The sequence below is a fragment of the Colius striatus genome, chromosome 2 (assembly GCF_028858725.1).
Source record: "Colius striatus isolate bColStr4 chromosome 2, bColStr4.1.hap1, whole genome shotgun sequence".
In the NCBI taxonomy this organism is placed as follows: Eukaryota; Metazoa; Chordata; class Aves; order Coliiformes; family Coliidae; genus Colius; species Colius striatus.
This window is the reverse complement of record NC_084760.1, coordinates 116,502,390-116,521,406: the sequence shown is the minus strand read 5'-3', so window position 1 is coordinate 116,521,406 and position 19,017 is coordinate 116,502,390. Positions and strand designations below refer to the sequence as shown.

General features: G+C 38.8%; 4 protein-coding genes across 12 annotated transcripts in view; 1 reads left to right on the top strand and 3 right to left on the bottom strand.

The window, feature by feature from the left end:
• Positions 1-358: 358 nt before the first annotated feature.
• On the bottom strand, positions 359-5,376 carry MKKS (MKKS centrosomal shuttling protein). Its single transcript, XM_010198746.2, has 4 exons — positions 4,373-5,376; positions 3,686-3,861; positions 2,889-2,999; positions 359-2,458 (listed from the first exon to the last, which is right to left on the bottom strand). Exons 1-4 carry the CDS (start codon positions 5,361-5,363, stop codon positions 2,018-2,020), a joined length of 1,719 nt encoding a protein of 572 aa, XP_010197048.1. The 5' UTR covers positions 5,364-5,376; the 3' UTR covers positions 359-2,017.
• Positions 5,377-5,378: 2 nt separating this feature from the next.
• On the bottom strand, positions 5,379-5,774 carry LOC133624807 (uncharacterized). Its single transcript, XM_061989249.1, has one exon. The coding sequence runs from the start codon at positions 5,772-5,774 to the stop codon at positions 5,622-5,624; it is 153 nt and encodes a 50-aa protein (XP_061845233.1). The 3' UTR covers positions 5,379-5,621.
• A 990-nt stretch (positions 5,775-6,764) lies between these two features.
• LOC133624806 (uncharacterized) lies at positions 6,765-7,998 on the bottom strand. Of its 6 annotated transcripts, none has more exons than XM_061989243.1 (2): positions 7,910-7,998; positions 6,765-6,973 (listed from the first exon to the last, which is right to left on the bottom strand). In XM_061989243.1, exon 2 carries the CDS (start codon positions 6,954-6,956, stop codon positions 6,765-6,767), a length of 192 nt encoding a protein of 63 aa, XP_061845227.1. In that variant the 5' UTR covers positions 6,957-6,973; positions 7,910-7,998. The 6 variants fall into 6 exon arrangements, with proteins under 6 accessions (XP_061845227.1, XP_061845228.1, XP_061845232.1 ...); XM_061989244.1 differs by having other exon boundaries at positions 6,765-6,969; positions 7,910-7,988; XM_061989248.1 differs by lacking the exon at positions 7,910-7,998 and adding an exon at positions 7,574-7,903.
• Positions 7,999-8,275: 277 nt separating this feature from the next.
• SLX4IP (SLX4 interacting protein) overlaps positions 8,276-19,017 on the top strand; it is a 76,318-nt gene continuing 65,576 nt past the window's right edge. Inside the window, exons 1-4 of one of the 4 annotated variants that reach the window (XM_061989238.1) lie at positions 8,276-8,401; positions 9,552-9,732; positions 14,234-14,282; positions 17,409-17,516. In XM_061989238.1, coding sequence (XP_061845222.1) covers positions 14,256-14,282; positions 17,409-17,516 — 135 coding nt within the window. In that variant the 5' untranslated portion in view covers positions 8,276-8,401; positions 9,552-9,732; positions 14,234-14,255. The other 3 variants (XM_061989239.1, XM_061989241.1, XM_061989240.1) reach the window with 3 other exon arrangements.

The window sequence follows — 19,017 nt, the reverse complement described above, 5'->3', positions numbered from 1 at the left end:
GGACACAATAATAGGAATAACTAAAGATCCTTAAATTAACCAGCTTTTCAAGGTCTTCTTCATTTTGAAGTTTAAAATACCAAATAGGAACTGAAATACAGAATGAAATACTGAACCGAGCAGCAACTACATTAAACTGGCATCTTCCTTAAATATGCTGACCTTAGTAATTATAATAATATGACTTCTTTTTACTCCTGGTAGGCCTGGAGCACTAATACAGCTGAGAAAGCTGGAGAGTGATGTTCTTACATCTTGTGCATTACCAGTAGAATTATGAAAATTTAAATTAATAGCCTCTAAGCAATCTGTGGAAGTCAAATGTGACTGAGATCACGATCAGAAACCACTTCTCTTAACACTTGTGTAATGCTTTTCCCACTGAACAATCTTAAAATTCCAGGAGGAACACGAATAAAACCATAATGGTTTCTCAGAGGACTTACAACTGGGGATATTTCATCTTGCCAGTTTCAAAACACAGGGGAGGAAATCCCACCATTTTTGCACCTAAGTTTTATCAGGAAACACAGGAGTTCATTATTCCTGATGTTGTCATACAATTCATGGTATATGGGAGGATCAAGATATGAAAGCAACTTTTTAGTAACCAACTTGCAACAGCATCCATCTGAACCCTTATAAGATTCTTCCTCAAATCCCCAAAGTATGCTTTACAACACTGAAGCAATCCTTTTAGGTCATAAAAAGATAAAGAACTTTAACACTTCATTTTTTTTCCGTCAAGAAAATTATTCTTTATGCTCTTAAAATAAAAAGGACTTTGTACAAAAGGTCTGGAAAGATTTGGTTTTAATTACACTTTTCAAAACCAAGTTATACAAAACAATTTTACTGCTTAGACTCGGTAAATATATTAAAAACTTAAGAGACCATGAAACAAGCGATGCAAACTAGCCTATAGCCAAATCAGATGTTTTCTGGAAAAGCATGTCATGAACAATTTGTCCCTTGTGACTGAAAACAAAGAGACAAGAAAAGAGGCAAAGACAATGAGCTTAAGCAAGAAACTGTTAACAGCCCCTTTGATCTTGCATGCAAACTGAAAATGAGAAAAAGTTTCAATCATTCAGTCTACAGCCTTAAAGATCAAAACAAGCTTGAGTAGCTCAAAGTCTTATTTCATTAAAAGAAAAGAAGCTATGCACAGTCAAAGAGTTAATTGAATGGTATATGGGATATTCTTTCCTCCAGCTTTGCTTAAATGATAGAAATGTCATTATTTATTAACTGTCCTGTATACCACAGAAGACAGTCAAGGTCCACTTTAAAAAAAGCTCTTTCCACATAGTCTGCCATTTCCTTTAAAGTTTTCTATCACCTGCTACCTTAAGATCTCCAGGCTGAGTTTTAATAACTTGCTAAATGAATAACATCCAGGAATTAACATAGTCTAGCCATTTAGAAACAGACACTGGAGATAGAATATGGTGACAAGATCTTCATACCAAAATCTGAAAACACATTGCTCAAGATATTTGCTACGGAAAGCTCCTTTTAACCACAAAATAAAAAATACCAGTGATAAACTCTGCTGCAATGTAAAAGTCTGTTTGAAAGTGTTAAGTTTTTGCAGAGACTACATAAATTCTAATCCATAACACATGTTCTCAGCAAGTGAAACTGTCTTTCCCATTCCTTTGAAGATGCCACGGAGCTAACAAACATCCAAAACTTTGCTTAATGCAGAGGGAATATCAAAGTGTCATTCATTCTTTTGAATACACTCATTTGAATACTCCTAAGTCATATGTTACCATGATTCATAGTGCATTTGGCTAATCATTTAACAGTTTCTAAGAAGACGGTACCACAGGAACATTTGAAAATGCCTGAGGGCACAGTAGAGTAATGCTCAGAAGAGTACTTAATGTCCAACTGTTTGATTTGAAGTTCCTGGTTTATTCTAGTCATTTAAAGTATCTTAACACATTATATATTACTCTGGTTTCAATTAAATGTCTTGCTGTGCAACACAATTCACATAAGATCAGAGCTAATTTTGATCTTCGATAACACATGAGAGATCCAAAATCAGACTGGCTGTCTCCAGAGCTACTTGTAGGCCACTACACTTTGCAGCAAAACAGTCCAATGTCAGAAAGTCCACACCCTTTACTGAGGGCTCCTTAGGGCAATCTTGTATAACAGGAGATCTAAATTGGCCTTGCAAAAGCCTCCAGTTGAGATTCTCAGTGTTACCATTAACACCACAGCCACATTTTGAAACTAAATCTGACCAATTAGAGACAGAGGGAAAACCCGATGGAACAAACCAACAATGTCCATAAACCACGTCTGTAAGAATTTCTTCATCATCATGATTCAGAGAGCAAGCTACAGACTCCAAGGAACGGCAAAAACCATCAGCAACCAATTGGTACTGTGTCCGAGAACAGTCTATCTCTTTTAAACTGCTGGTGGACAGACTATAAGTCTAGAAAACAAATCAACCAGGAAACAGAAAATTAGAACACTGTTTTACAGAAATCATTTTAATCAAATATATATCATACTGTTGCTTATTTTAAATAAGTGGTTCGGTCCTAATTGGAGATTTACTCATGCGATGGTTATTACATAAAGGATTTCCAGACAAGACAAAGCTGAGTTCTGCAAAAACCAAGCACTTACTACAACAGATACCTAAGGATTAACAGGTATAAATACAGTACTAACAAGTTTGAAAGATGTAATTAGCACCAAGTGTTTCAAGTAGACCCCTTTCATTTACACCAGTGGTTAGGCAGCACAACTACAATGTTAATCTAGAAATGATAAGTGGTTTACTTGAAACAATAATTCTATGTAAATTCTTGTTTCCTAAGTATATTAGGTAGCTTTAAAAAGACTCATGTCTTACAAACCTTGTGTCTTATGTATGAAGCCAGGTGAGTTTCTGTACAGCCACCTCCAAACAATGCCAAAGGCTCCTTGATCGTTAATTGTAACACATGTTCTGCAGTTTCACAGGCACGCTGAAAATCATTGAGATTTGTCATTAGACGTACTATGGTTAATAGGGGTTTGCTCCCATTGAAAAAAAAACCCTCCATCTTTCAGTAGTCCGGTACAGACTTCATAAACTTAAATTATGTCTGTACATAAAGCTGCTGAGAGATTTACAAAACCACGTTCATTTAATGGGAAACTGTCTTTATTTGTCCACAATCAGCATGGAAAAGCCAGAAACAGAAGTTATTTTCTCCTCTTGCAAAACAGGGTTATATATACTCAATCAGTATCAATGACATTTCTAGAATAACTATTCAAGGCAAAACTAGGCCTGACTACCACTGCAGCTATTGCTCTGGGCCTTTTGTTATACAGTTTTTGATTTATAGTCTCATAGACCAAGGAATAAGAATGAAAATGTTATACAGCACTGCCCTCAAGAACAGGTTGAAATGTTTCTGTCTCTAAACAGCTTCCCATATTGAAGTAGAAGCATTAAATGAACGTGAACACTTCAAGGATTTTTAAATTCTATAAACAAGGGCCTCTCTGAATTGCTTTCTTGAAATTGTATAGTGAAACTCTAAGCTCCATTTATGTACTGAAAAAAAATCACTTTTCTAAACTCACTGTGTCTTTATTCCTTGTTACTTTATTTTTCCATTGAAAACATAACTTTCCAAGAAAAATGTCAAGAAAAGTTGCCTACCTTTAGTTCATCCCATGCTGTTTCGTTTCTGTTACAGAGTACCAAGCTGCAGACAACTGTGTCCTCAGGAATTAGATGCACAAAATGTTTTGAAGCAAAACTCTCAACGCACACGTCTTTCAAACTGCCGTAACAACTAGGAGACAACAAATGTATGGAAGCTATAGGCTTTGAACCTGCACAATTAAGAAAAACAGAGAACAGTATGTATTAGTGTCACCAGAAAAGCTAGCTGTTGCAATTCAGAAAGCATGGACTTCATTCCTCTTGGCTTTAGAAATTACATATATTCTTCAGTGCCTAACATTTCAATCTACACAGGAAATCACAAACAGAAACCAACATGGTTTTGAAGTGCAGACTTAGTGACAGGTTACAATAAAAAATTGGTTTACTTCTCATTAAATAAGTTTGAAAATTATCTACATTTTTAAATTGTTACTGTAACTGGATACTCCTCATACAGCGCTAAGTCATCACATATGCAGTACATCATCATTAGAGCCCCTGAAACACCAATCTCACCCGAAAAAAACCCATTTTTCAGACAAGAACAATTCTTGTTCAGCTGCTAGAATAGGATACAGACAGAAATCAGAATCCTTACTTTGCAATGACAACCATCTAGACAGGTTCATCATTGAAACGTTAAAGGCAATCATCTAGTAAGGAAAACTCGCTTGTTACCTGTCATCCGACTCAGAGGCTCCATCAGCAACAGCCCAGCTCTGTCCACAGCAAAGACATGGTTCTCTTTCAGATACTGTTTCAAGGATGGATGGATAACTTTCTGGCATATAACAAGGCCTACCTCATCATCGACCAGCTGCTTTCCTACGTTAAGCAACTGATTCAGCTCTGATACTTCTAGAGAAATTCCATGCTGGACTGTTATAGTTCCTTCTTCAGAGCTGAAGCAGTCTCCTGACATAGATACAGAGAAAAGTGCTATCTTGATCATGTTTGAACAAGTTCTTTTGACAGTAAGTGGTTTTGCCAATTGAATTTCTGGTGTTTCTATCAGTAGTCCAGGAACAACTGTAGAATCCACAACTCTTCTACCTTTCACGGGTACTATTATACACTTGCCTAAAACAGCATTAGTGTCAACGTGACTTGGAACAGTAAACATAAAAGCCTTTAAAATCAGCGTGCTGAGATGATCAACTTCAGGTTTATTAAGCATGCAAGCAGGTTTGCTTGTTAATACGCTACGTACCAAACAAAGAAGAGTCTGGATGCTGCCAAAATCCACAGATACTCGGCAGCCACAGGCCTCAGATTTAAGGTAGTCCATACACAAACCCAAAAGATGCTTGCTTATTTTAATGACAGTGCAAGGTTCAACATTTAGGCTTTGAAAGTTTTCAATCAAGCTACAGCAAAGAATGGCAGTAAATAAGCCACAGTCACTGAAGCGGGAAACGTGGTTCTGTACAGAGGCCGTCAAAACCCGCACCACAGGATTACTGACAGAAAGACGACTGAGTACAGCTGAGGATTGTGAAGTCGTACAAACGTAGCCTCCCACACCATTGTGGAGCTGCTTGAGTCTACCAGCAGGACCATAGCAAGATTTCAATATTGCACTCAGCAGAGACAGTGACTTACTAACTCCATCTTTAGTTAACGGCTCACTAATAAATAACGGAGGCTTTTTCGCTTCGAGACGAGACATTGTCCAAGTCAGACTTTACTTCTGGCCAACAAAACAGGTACCATTTTTACTTGGCTCGATAACTCATAGCACTTTTCAAATTTACAGTAGCACATTTGAATTCTTTACAGCTAAGGATTACTATTTTAAACATCAATAACCCCATTTCTGTGATCGATCATTGCTGTCATTACGTATCAATTTCACAACAGCTTTTAAGCCTCATTAACAGGTAGATTGTGAGCAAATTCATTTACAGCAATTTCATTCACAGCAATTTCATTCACGACGATCTTCCTTTTTAGCTTCTGAATGTGATCGAGCAGATTTTTTTGCAACAAAGTTCACGAGCATGCTTCCAAAATGGACACCTATAACTGACAGTCCTGCCAAAAGCAGAAAGTTCTTTCTGTTCCAGCCAGCTTTCCTCATCTCTCCTTCTGGCAACGCTCACAGATGAAAAGCTTCAAAGGTAAGTATATCTACAATCAAAAACCATAAAGGCATTAGGATAATCTTAGGACTATACTGCATAGATCAAACTGCTATTTTGTATTTGCACAAAGAACTCATAGGGACAAATACCACCCTATAATGCTTTCTAATTGAGAAAGCCTATTAACATTAAACACAAGCACACAGTACACAAATTATATGTTTGTTAGTAACTTCAGTTCTGACCACCAGATTAAACAGTTTTATCTGTAGGTCTGTAAGGCCTGCACTGAATTATAGTCCAAACTATAGTGATGTTAACTTGTTTTTATTTGAGAACAAAAAGAACTGAAGTACTCTGCACTGCCTCCCAGGCAAGCACTTCAGAAACAAAAGCTTTTAATGTTCCAACAACTTTAAGACATCTGCTTCCAAAAGAAAGGTTTCTCCATGAAAGGTGCCTAAACATTTTGCTTTTCAGTTCTTAAACATCTCAAAACTTAGATACTTATTTACATTTCTATGTGTTGTCTACAGTATTTAAACCTCATACTTCATTCCATGCTCTGTTGTAACTACCACCCCTGCTAACACAAAGCATAGTACTATGTGAAGTCCCATTTTTTTCTGGGCAGTTCTGAAGCTGAAAGGACACTGTTGCCAACCCAATCAGCTACAAGAGCTTGACTGTTGGCCTGGGTATGATTGGAGTTTGGTTTTAAATAATCTTGAAGATCTATAGTACCATCACTTCATTGATCCTATCACAGGGGATTTAGCAGTGGTTTGAGACATCCCACGCATGTTTTGGGTCTGTGTAACTACTAGATTCACTCTGTTGCAAAAAAAGAATGAGATTCTGGAAGACTAAATTAGGGCATCAAGACTACAAGTTAGAAAATCTTTCACCTCTGACTCAGTTCCCACCTCTCTATATATACAGATACAACTAATCAGGGAACTTACCTACAACACACAGCACTAATGCTACTTCTCTTTATTTTTGTGATCGTTTTGCATCACGTATGCCACAATCCCAGGTTCTGGAACAAAATCCTCTGTCTTCACTTGGAAAATGGGACTGGACTTGACGTAAAACCACCCCCAGTGCACCAGCCCAAGGCTAGTTCCCATAACAATCAGAACTTTGTAGTCCTTCCAGATGGTTTTAAGACCCATTGCAAACTGGCATCTACCTAGGTAAAGATAATTTATAATTTTAAATATATTCTACAAAACCTTTTTTTACTCTACCACAGTACTACAGAACAAATGACTCCTAAGGTCTTTAATTACAGTGCAGTGGGAGCTTAAAACACAAAGTGACACAGGAAAGTCTTACTTTGTGAAGTTAAAAAGCTATAAAAATAACCTCAATTCAGACATCTTGAAGCTTTAATTGCTGCATTTGCTTCAAGCTTTGGCATGCTAAATCTTAAAGCTTTGGTCTTTTGTTATCTTTACCAAATTAACCAATGTTACTGCTTCAGATGGCAAATGTTTGAGGTCTAAAACAGTTTCAAAATACACAATTATTTTTTCACCATAGCTAGTAAAAACTCAATGACTGCGCTCCTCACAGAAAATGGAACATTTTTAACTTGCAGGGCAGACATGCTGCAGTGCTTCTGGCATCATTTGACACGGCCCACAGTAGCCTGACTACTTTATCCATTCTCATCTAAAAACGAATGCGTAAAACCCCTTTCCACAGGATTTCATTAAGTACCTGCTATAGGTGGGTAAACGTAAATATACTCAGGTTTTGTATCAAAATAACTTATCGGTTTAAACACCTGCAAAGCTAGGATGCAGAGACGAAAGGTTCCTACACCTGCCCAGCTTGATGCAGCTGACAGGAAGAACGTGTCCCTCTAAAGTCGCCTCCACCACGCTGTGGAGACTCCACAGCTTCACGCCTCTTGCATACAAGGCAAAGCAGACTGGGAAGCCACCGAGAGGGCCGGTACGGGTGAGCCCCCGCGCATAAGCCAGCCTCCACACGTCCCCAGCCGCCCGCTCTCCCGCGTCCCAGCGACCTTCCAGCGCGGGCGCCTGAGGCGGCAGCGGCTCCCCTATGGCCGGCGGCGGCTGAGGGCGGGTGCGGGCGGTGAGGGAAGGAAACGGCGCACCTGAGGCTTCGCTTCCTTTTCCTGACGGAGAAAGAGCCCCCGGCTGACAAAGGCGCTGCTCGGCCGCGGCCTGCAGCCCTCACCAAGAGGCGCGGAGAGGCTGAGGCCGCCCGACCGCAGCGCCGCCCCTGCTCGCTGACACCCCCAACGGCGGGAAGCGGCCTCGCGCCACCCGGAAACGCACCGTGTGACCCGCCTCCAACCCCCACGTGACTGAAGCCAGCACGGGAAGGGCCTCCGGCATCTCGCTCGCCATTGGCTAAGACGTATCACGTGAGCAGGCCGGTGCGCCCGCTGAGTGGCGGGGCTCGGGTAGGCCTCAGCCACCCGCGCGCGCTTGCCGCGGCTGCCATTTTGCGTTCGGGCAGGGGGTGTGGAGGTTACAGGCGGCGGCCATTTTGGGTAGGGGAGAAGCTCGCGCTCGGCAGCCATCTTGCTTGAGGGCACAGGAGCCGTTAGGAGCGCTGGCGGCCAGCGCGGCGCAGGCAGGAGGTACGGCGCGATTAGGGCGGCAGCTCGGCCTTCTGCGGGCCGAGACCTTCAGCCGGGAGGCTCCTGGCGAGCGTGGCCGAGCTTCCGTCTTCAGCTTCGCTTTTCTCTCCCAGATCCAGGGCGTGAGGTGACGTCCCGGGGAAGCTGTTCCCGCCGCGCCTCCCTCAGGCGCCGCCTCAGCCGGTTCTTCCCGTGCCGCCCCTCGCCTCAGCTCCCCCTCCTGGCCTGGCGCGCTCTGAGCCTCGGCCATTGGCTTAGAAACACCTTTCTCCGATTTGTTTCTTCCTTTGTTCTCTCTCCTTGCAGCCTCGCAGCGTTGCTGGCCTCTCTGAGCCTTCCTGCAGGCGGTCAGTGCTGCCCTCAGCAAGTCAAAAACCCCTTCTTGCCTGACCTCATTTTTTGCTTTAGTTCTTCTAATCTGCGCCTGTACTCTAGTCACTCTTCTCTGTTCTTCCCACTACTCCTGTGGTCGCTGGTCAAGTTAACAGATTTAATTTTGGGCATAAGTGCAAAGTTTATAACTGTAGCAAATAGACAAGTTCTTGATGCCAGATCTCCATACAGAAAGGAGTATAACATTTCAAAAAGAGCTTTATGGAACTCTTCCCCCAAAATAATATATAGGTATTTTAAAAGGGGTGTTGAGCAATCCAAGAAGATAACAGCCAGCAGCTGTCTGTAATAAGCACACCAATGTGCCTCAATCTCTCATTCTTTCAGTTCTATGGAGCTGTGTGGTAAACGGAACACTTTTGAAAGTGTATTGTTTAAAGGTGAAATGGCAGTTCATGAAGAAAAAGTATAGATATCATACAGCTAAAAAAGATTGTAACTTGTTGGAAGAATCGTTCCCAGAGGTTAAGTGGAGAAATTGTCAACAGTGGGCCTAAAAATCCTGAAATATGAAGATTCTGGTCTGTCTTTTCAGAGCTGGAAATACTTCCCTAAATTTGTGAGTAGCTTAGGATCAGCTCACAGAAACCGATGAGTACTGAGTCTGGTTGTAGAGCCATTGGCTCGGATTTCCAGTGTAAGGACTGGAAAGTTCAGACAAATTCTCTTTCATGTCATGGTAACTAGTTTTGTAGTTTAAAATTTGACTAATATTAGCTCTACAGAGTTCCTTAATTAGCATTCTGTGCATTTTCAGGTGTCCACCTCTCCCTACACATGGTAAAGGCACCAAAAGATGGGCAGCATGTGAACAGTTTGTAGCTGTTGTGTTAGAAGCTGCTGTATCTTCAAGTGGGCATATGTGTCAGGAGTCTGCAGTTCCTCATTCCTGATGAGTTTCAGATTCCCTCACCACGAGAAGCTACTTCTTTGCTAAGGTAAGATGCTGTTCATCAGCTGGCAGAAAACACTTTAGCTTGCTCTCTGGAGGGCCATGTTTCTTGGCTTCCCATGAGTGGCCATTTCACTTCAAATTTAGGGAAGAAAGATATTCTGTCACAGAGGTATTTTTGAAGTGTGTCTCACTCTAGCTACAAGCAACTTATATGTTTAATTCTCATGTTTTCTTCTATAGCCTATAAAAAATTTAGATGTGGAACAACTAGAAATACCATATCCATACCCTTTTTAAACAAATAAATAAATATATGTCATTTCTGAGAGTTTTTCTTCCTTATTTGCTTATCTTTACCTTTCCTGATGTACAGTTTCCTTTAGAGGTTTGCATTAGTTTGCAACAGATATGGTATTTCATGAAATAGGGTTTTGATACCAAACATTATCAGTTGCAATAGATTTGTGGGTTTTTTTGTAGTTTTGGCTTTTCTCCCAACACACAAAACGGCGAAATATTTTGAGTCTTGCTGACTTTTTTCCTATCAATGGATATTTTTTCCTCATTTTCTGTTGATTTATGGCCATCCAGTGACTTTCCTGATGGTTCACACATCATGTGTGTTTTTTCTGGTCTTTTTGGTTTTCTAAGGATTTGCCTACATTTATTCTGTCTGCTGTATTTCCTTTGTCTTATCTTTATGATCAATGCAAAGGGTGGGGTGGTTGGCAAACTCCCAAAGTCAGCTTACTGCAGGGAGAGCAAATTGAACCAAAGGTAACTTTTCTTGTGCATCTTTTGTTCTTTTTCCTTTTTTTTCCCCCTTTTTTTTCCTTCTTCTCATTTGTAAATTGGATTTGTAGAGAATTTCTGCCTGCCAGCAGACCTTCTCACATCAGCACTAGCAAACTTGTTACAATAGCAGTATTCTGAGTGGCAAAATGTTACAAAGAAGACATAGGGTGGCCCCAGGGTAAGTTCAACCCGTTCTTCCACCTGCTTTGTTCTCAAGCAGGACATGAGTGTTTGGACAAGAGAGGATGCTCTGGCATGTTTTATTGCAACTCTTCTTTATATTATTGCTACCGTAAGGATTAATGAAAGATCATGAGTGGTCTAAATATTGTTCTTCAGATCACAGGCCTGCAGCACCATGATGAATTGTGTGCCTTAGGCAGCTCAAAAACGACATACAATCTAGGTCAGCTATGGTCCTGGAAGCATGAGGCAAGGTACTTTGTGTTCTCTCATATCCCAGGGTGCAGATGTTTCTATGTAAATGTTAGCTATGTTCAGAATTGTCTCTTTCCTGTTGTAAGAGCTCTTAGTTGATGATTCACTTCACAGCAAATTATGTTATTAATTACAGATTTCCTAACTTCAGGTTATGATTCTAGCTTCTTGGAGGAGAGACTATATAGCATTGAACACTCTCCTACTTTTTGCTGGTTTTTGCCTGCTATTTTTCCTATTCTAGACTTCTTTTGGCAGGAGGGAAAGGAAATAGGGATCATTAGTAAAGCTCTAGATACTAACCTTCCCTTAACATTAAAAATCCAATCCTGAAATGCTGCTGAGCCTTCTTATTTTAAAAGACTCTGATGAGTCATTTGTGTCCAGGTTTTGTGGTGTTTTGAAAGAGCTGTGATTATCTTGTTATTTGCTTTCTGATTTTGCATGATGGGGTGGATAGTCCTTCCTTTGGAGTTCCTGAAGATGAGGAATACAATCTTGTACACTGTTACAAGGAACTGAGCAGTGCAGTTGGTTTTCATTTAGTGGCTGCCATTTCTCTGTAGCATCTCTTCTGACCTAGTTCTAACAGCTGTTGTTTCAAGACATTCTGAGTTTTGTCTCCTATTAAGATTCTCTTTATAGTAATTCTACTATGTTTACTTCTATCGAGTAGCACCGTACTACCCAATTCAATTGAAACATTATGTCTCAAGTGGTCCAGGGCACTGTTCTTTCCATTGTGTTTCTCTAAATTGCTATCAGTGAAGCTGACAGAATTTACTGATAAGATAGAAGAGTTTTTCTAGGGCTGGTTCAAAGGAGAATGGGTCGTGTGGCACAAGACAGGGTATTCCAGCTTCTGTCTGCATGGTTGTTACTTGAAGATTCCATTTGCTCTCTATAACTTTCTACTTACTATTAATGTGCAGATAACAAAAGCTCTAACTTTTAGCTTTTTCATAGCATAGTATAACATTTTATTAGCTACATGAAAGTTTATTTTCAGTAGTTACTTGAAGAATATTTCTCAGATCAAAGTCATTTCAACCTGGTTACACTTGCAACCATTTTACTTTCACTGTTTACGATCCTTTTACTATTTCTGTTTCTTACTGCTTTGATATCAATATCACATACAGAAGAAAAATCATTGAAGAAGTTGGGAGCTTCTCTTGAGCCAGTATGTGGAATTGTGCCCTTGTTGTTTTAACTTTTTTTGCAGTTCTCAAATCTTGAGTCTCAGCATTTAGATGTTTGGAATGGAATCACTGCACACAAGTTTTATTTAGTTTAAAATGATTACGGCCGAGTCTTAAGATGAAAATTATCAGTGCTATGTTGTGGAGTTGTAAAGTGAGTCGTCATCTGGTTTTGCACTTTTTTGAAGTTAAATAAGGATAACGACTGCGTTTTGAAATGCAAGTCTAGTGCCTAAGAGACACGTCACCAACCTGACTTGTATCCTGAAAGTTTGACAGCTCTATCACAGTGCTTTATAATAACTTGAAGTATACAGTGAGAAATGGGTATGCCTGCATTCTTCTTGCACCATCTCTTACAAAGTTCACCAGATTTGTCCCTCTTTTCAAGAGACTAATCCTTTAGGAATCTTTAGAGTATAAAGGCAGTTCTGTCTGTGTTGTTTCTGTTGCATTTCTATTGCAGGTAGCAGCTACTGACACTGTTTCCTTTCTTGGTTTCGAAGCTTTAACTGTATTGTTTGGCTACTCTCTTCTGCCAGAGTACCGAGACTTGTTCACCTGGTGTTCTGTCCAGTCGAGGTCTCTTCCTTGTCTGTTCCCTCTGTTCCTATCCTGTGTGAAAACAGAATGGATCTTAAATTTTTAATTCATGGGTTTTCGTAGATGTTTGTTACCATAAGGCCCATTCCATGTCTCTCCTGAATCCCAGCACCATTGGATAGCTGGAAAAACCTTCATTAATTTAACCTAATTTTCTACTTTTTGGCAAGTGGATGTTTAGCTCTCATTTATGAGTAGTTGCAGTGCTGTAACTGTAATGGTTGTCAGTTTGGGAACAAAAAACAAAGGGAGTTAAAAAACTGCATTCAGTGTGGAAGGTGACCAGAGTTGTGGTTTGGCTTGCAAGCCAACTTGAATTATGTAGTCACTTGAGTGAGATACAGTGTTCTTCTAAGGGTGTGGTGGATATTAGCAATTAATTGTCGGTTTCTTCTTGCACCAAAATGAGGGTGTGTTTAACTTCCAGCATGAATTAATGCTTCCTGAGTTCTTTGGAGTAGTCTGGTGCAGGGTTGGGGTCTTTGCAGCTAAAAGTACTTTGCTCAACATCCCAAATTAAGCAATCTAAATCTTGTTTAGAGTAAGCAAGAGAAGGGAACGTCCAAAGTTCACTGCAGTTTTATGCAACCACAATAATGCTCAGGTCACATTGCTTTATGCAGGTAGTAGTAGTCTAACATGTTAAATATGCATGATGTGTATATATGTGTGCATACTATGTGCACCAGAAGCCATAGATTCTGTTTGTTTGTTTGTTTTTAGAGAGACTGCACTTTGTTCTTGAACTGATTTAAACTCTGATACTACTGATTACCAGCACTACAGGTTTGAAGCTTGCTTACTGCTGTTTGGTCTAAAGCAAATTTTGAAGTTTGCTGGGCCTCTGTTAAGAAAGCATGATGGAGGATGTTGTTTCTATTAATGTATGCAGGCTGTTGTGGGCTCTGAGTAGAAATGAAGTACTCACAAGATAGGTAGGCATAAACTTTACATAGAGAGGTTTGAGGACTCTCTTGACTAGAGCAGGTATTATTTAATGTATTAAGACTGCTTTTTCTTGGAAACAATTCCTTTTTAAATGTTGTATGTTTTCTTCCCTTTTCTTTCTTTCCTTTCTTTCAACTATGCAGAGGAATTTTATGTGACGCTATTATTTTGAGAGAAGCTAGGCCAGGGGCTGTATATAGCCACAAATGGTTGTGACAGCAGTAAATGAATATTCTAGATTGAGTCTGCTGCTCTCCAAAAAGCTCCTGGGGGATAAGCTAGGTGGGCTTTTCTTGGTACTGGCTTGAAAAATAGTTTTAATTTAGTATTTCATATGTTGGATGCTAAGTGCCTGAACTGTTATAAGGTGCACTAAAAAAGCCAACACAGGTAGCTAATTCTCATTTAAATGTTTTTCCCTGGTTTTCTTAAAGCAGAGTAGAGGGCTTGAAGAGTAGTAGTGATGAAAAAAAAGTAATAGGTTTAAAAAATCTTGCTCAGTTGGAAATCTGAGGTTATTCTCTGGTGCTGATCACTTTTACTTCTCCATTTTCATAGGACCAGCTTACACTGACCTATAATGGCCTCCAACAAATTTGTCATTAAGGTAAGTAGAATGTCATAGCTTTTATTTAAAACAATAAGTCTCTAATACTGCTTGGACTGTGTGTACATTGATTTTAAAGGTTAGTGTTGAAGAAATGCATCCTTTAGGCTTCTGGTCATGGCAGCATACTGTATGTCAGCTTTTCTCTCCCTATTGAAGCAAACTTCTGAAATCGTTGCTGTATCATGACAGCATGTGTCTGAGGTCAGCTGAAGAATAAAACTATGTAACTAAAAGTGATTGTTGTGTAGTTATAAACTGCACCAATGCTGAGTGAAACCGTATTTACTATGTGAAATGAAGTTTAGGATTGATTCTTCTCTTACTTCAATCTTGCAATAGTGTTTGTGTACTTCCTAGGTAATCTAAGAGTTCCTGGTGTACGATGTAACAATGTCCTTAAACTATTTATCACACCTAACTCTTTATTTTCAGCTTTTTTTGCCTCTTTTCCCATCCTCAGGGATTAGTTGTCTTACAACCAGCAAAGTGCCAGTCTGTGACTTTTGGTTATGTATCTGAAGAGTAATGCTCTTCTGTAATAAACATAGCACTTCATAATTCTTCCACCATAACAATATCAGCTTATGAATAAATAAAACTCATTGTCCATTTAAAGTCTTGAAGCTTTCTCTTTTGGAGCTCATCTCTTGTTTCTGTGCTTCTCTATGTCTAGGGTAGGTTAGGTCATAAATGTATTTCAAAGTAATTAGCACAACGTGTTATTTTCTTGGAAATGGGGTTTTTTTTCCAGGAATTTTCTTAACAGAAGAGACTTTTTCCTCTGTGGATTAGCTTGGGGTTTTGGGAGGGCAGCTACAAAAACCCTTCTTGGTTGATCAGGCTGTGGAAGCTGTTGAAGCTTGGTTTTGTGGGTAACCAACCTGTTCAACAAGCAGACCAAACGCTTCATTTTTGTGTGCTGTGTTCTCTTTGAAGTAAAGCTGCAGTCATTTAGTGAGATGTTTGCTCTATTTTTTTTGTTTAACATGGTTGTAAACTTTAAATTGACAATATCATGTCTGTATTACTCACTTCTTCTGAGCTGATACACAAGTTAAGAGAAATATCTTTGGTTTTGAACATGTTTTAGCTGATACTCTGAGTCTTAAGTGCCACTGATAAGTAATATGTGTGATGGGTAATAACAGGAGCTGGAGCTGAAGGTGTTGTTTTTCTCATCTGACAACTCTTGGTATCATCAAAATTGATGTAAATACCCAAGAAAATAAATGGTGTTAGTTGAAATATCTTCACTAGCTGAAAAGCCTTAAGCAATTTGATTACTGACTTGGGTCATTACAGCTTGCTGGTTCAGCATAAACACTTTACTGGTATTCAACATGTATCCTGGCAATCACTAAGTAGTTTTAACATCATTGACCATCTGAGCAAATGGATAGGTTCTCACTGAGTGTGCACTTAGAATCATAGAATGGTAGGGGTTGGAATGGACCTTTAGAGATCATCTAGTCCAATCCCCCTGCAGAAGCAGGGTCACCTAGATCAGGTTGCTAGTTGGTAGGTAAGGTACTTGTAGGTAAGCAGTGTCACAGATACAACTTCTGAGTGCGCCAATGAGATACAACTGTATTTATTTTCTTTCTGGTACTATTTGAGAAATGAGAGTAAGGTTTTGCACATACTGAACGCTGAAAGTGAACTTTTCCTTGACTAAAATGTGTAAAATGTATAGTGTAACAAAGTGAAAAGCTGACTGGAATTCACTTGATGCACACATGCATAACATTTTAGTGGCTTGATCAGGATTTTGTGTGTGAATTTTTGCCTCTTTACATTCACTGGTTTTGTATTTCATGTGAAGAGTTTGAGCATCTTTCTCATACATTTTTCAAGGAAGCATATCTGTGTAGAAGATTTTTCCACTATAAAGCAGTATACATTCTCATCCCTGCAGGGGGATTATCAGGTATATTATATTCTTTTTGTTTCCTTGTGTTTGAAATTGATAGGAGTATTTTACTGAGTTTGAAAAGGTTTCATGCACACTTAATCTTTTGCATTCTATTCTTTTAAGTTTGAGATTTTATAAGCATTGTCTCTCTTAATAGTTTCAGTGAGAGAATGAAAAATACAGCTCATCAGTCTTTCAAGTCTTTATCTGACTGGAACATAATTAAGAGAAAAACACCTATAATATGTTTCATGGCTTTGTTTCTCTACAACAAGTATATTAAATGAGAATCTGTCCTCCCGATGTAGTGATCAACTGTTTCCAGTAGAGGGAGCACTCGGCCCACTTTTGGAAGACTATCCTAAGCTTAGTTTTATGGGTAATTAAGAGTGATTGAAATAAAATAAATTATGCAGTAAAATAGTTTTAAACCTTAACACAAAAACTGCAGTTATGTCCTAAACATGCATTCTTCACTTGCCAAGTGGGTGGATGCCGTAAGCTTGTGATGTGCAATAGTTCTTTTATGCAAGTGAATTTGATCAACAATATTGAATTTTAGGGAATATTGATATTTTATAAAGTGCTGCACGGTGAAATACCCCTAAATCTGGAAAATAAGACATATGCATTTAATTAAGCTTTCTATGTGTGTTGCTAAAATATTTTACTGCTGCTCTGAGAAATAAATCTTAACTTTAATTGGTGAGGCTTAAAGCAAAACCTTGAACTTTATATGGATTTGAAAAATAATATCACTAGGGCCTTGTTTAAAACTTTGGATAAACTAGAAAGAGCTGCTCTTCCAGAACTGTGTAAACTGACTTTATTCATGCCAAACTGCAGAACTAAATATAGTAATTTTTATGACTGCAACAGAAAAACTTCATTTACTGTTTTCTGCAATTTGTACATTTGCCAAACAGTGAAGACTTTAAGTTCTTACTACATGTCAATGGCTAAAAGGGAGGCTTTTTGTCATTTCCTACTTTGAGAAGTTAAGAGCTCTGTCCCGTCTCAGATTTGTAGGCCTTTGCTAGCACACATCTTAGATTAAGATAATAACAGTGTCAGTGTTCCCTATGGTCATCCAGCACAGTCTACAATCGATTTCTCAACACTTATTCCTTGTTATCTATTCAAATTATGGCCTTGTTGATATATAAAACTTTCATCCTTCTTACTGCAACCTTGTTTTACTTGCTTTAAAGTGCAAGTTCCTTGGAAGCAGCGAGCATATTTTCCTGCTTTATATCAGCAACAAAGATGGAAGTACTGGAAATGACTGGACAGAACAATACCAGTATGACTATTCTGAGGTGAATTTCCCCCTTTATTTTGCTTGTGTATGTACCCTTTACTAATTTAATGTTGATGTATCGTAATGTAATAGTTAAAAGACTGATTTATTGTCGAAGACATCTTAACATCTGTCTTGGCATATTACAGAAGTGCTTTGTGAAAGAAAGTGCCCATAGAAAGAATGTTGATTATAGGCCCTAACAGTAGGTAGAAGGAAATAGAAAGTTGTCTTCCTGTCTGACAGTATGCTAGTGTATATTTCCACACTGTCTGGGTCATTTTAGCATCTGCTCACAAACCTGTCGAAGGCATTATTGGTTTTGATCTGGAATAAGAAAATGAGCAGTTTATTTTAAAGGGGCCTTTTAGATATCTCCATGTGTGTTTAAATATGTGAATAGATATATAATGCTAAAACTTTGCCAAATCTCTGGACCTTCTGGTGCTTTTTGGGTTTTTTTCACTACTAGTTGAAATGTAAATAGTGATAGTATGTTGACAAAGATTTCTGTATCAGATATGTCTGTCCGAATGATTCTTAGGTGAGGTCTAAGTGGGCAAAAGAGGTTTCCCTGAGATCTATCCATTGATTTAGCTTAGTAATTAGTATATCTGTAAATATTTTACTCTGTGAGAAAGGGGGGGTGTTTGCATGTTGTTTGAAGAGAACAGAAAGAAGACTAAGAAGATGAGTGGGCTTTCTTACCTAATATAATTTTTTTTCTCTGATTCCTTATAATGAGCAATGAAGGCTGGGAAATACATTTTCCTGCTCTATGAAGACCGTAGACACATGAACACAGAACCCTGGAGTAGAGAGTTTGACTGCTCAGGGTTGCTAGGCTGATACTACACATGCTTTTTTTTCACCTATGTAGTTCTGTACTGTTTAGCATCCTAATTTCCAGTTGGAGAGCTGGGAGTTTTTTAGAGTTCTTAGTAAGGTCCATTTTTTTTCCCCATTGTGAAATGTAAGACTTTTCTCTGTAATTCCTGTAGTTAGATTACTTACAAATGTTTCAATACAATTACACTAAGATTACATTTTCTGCAATCAGAATTTGTAAGGTAAGCAATGGCTGTATTAACCATTTGATGGTGATTTTCTAGGGATGGTGTTCTCCTAAATCGACATTCCTAACAACAACTATAAATAAAGGTGCTTGTAATTGTTATTACCAAGTAACATCACACATTTCACTCCACTGTGGTATTTGTAGCTATACAAATAGATTTAAAATGATACTTTGCTAAAAGGGTTTATAAGACTTAAAAAGATAACAAGGGATTTGGGGAGAAAATATAATTTAAGGTAGAAAACAATAATAATATATAGACACACATCTATTTAGTTCACTTTCTTAACTCTGCATTTAATTCCCAATTTCATGGAACCAGATACAGAATGACTAAAGTGATGAGTAAATAAGTTCCAGAAGAAAAAAAGAAAGTTGGGAGCTAGAGGGGGAAGGAAAATTAAGTATACGGTCTACTTCGAAACCTCCTGGAGTCAATGGA

Excerpts from the sequence above, each read along its gene's own strand:
- MKKS (XM_010198746.2), bottom strand. The coding sequence starts at position 5,363 with ATGTCTCGTCTCGAAGCGAAAAAGCCTCCGTTATTTATTAGTGAGCCG. Across the intron at positions 3,000-3,685 it reads CAGCATGGGATGAACTAAAG|CGTGCCTGTGAAACTGCAGA; the intron begins GTAGGCAACTTT and ends AATGATTTTCAG. Across the intron at positions 2,459-2,888 it reads CTTCATACATAAGACACAAG|ACTTATAGTCTGTCCACCAG; the intron begins GTTTGTAAGACA and ends TTTGTTTTCTAG.
- LOC133624807 (XM_061989249.1), bottom strand. The coding sequence starts at position 5,774 with ATGAGGAAAGCTGGCTGGAACAGAAAGAACTTTCTGCTTTTGGCAGGA.
- LOC133624806 (XM_061989243.1), bottom strand. The coding sequence starts at position 6,956 with ATGGGTCTTAAAACCATCTGGAAGGACTACAAAGTTCTGATTGTTATG.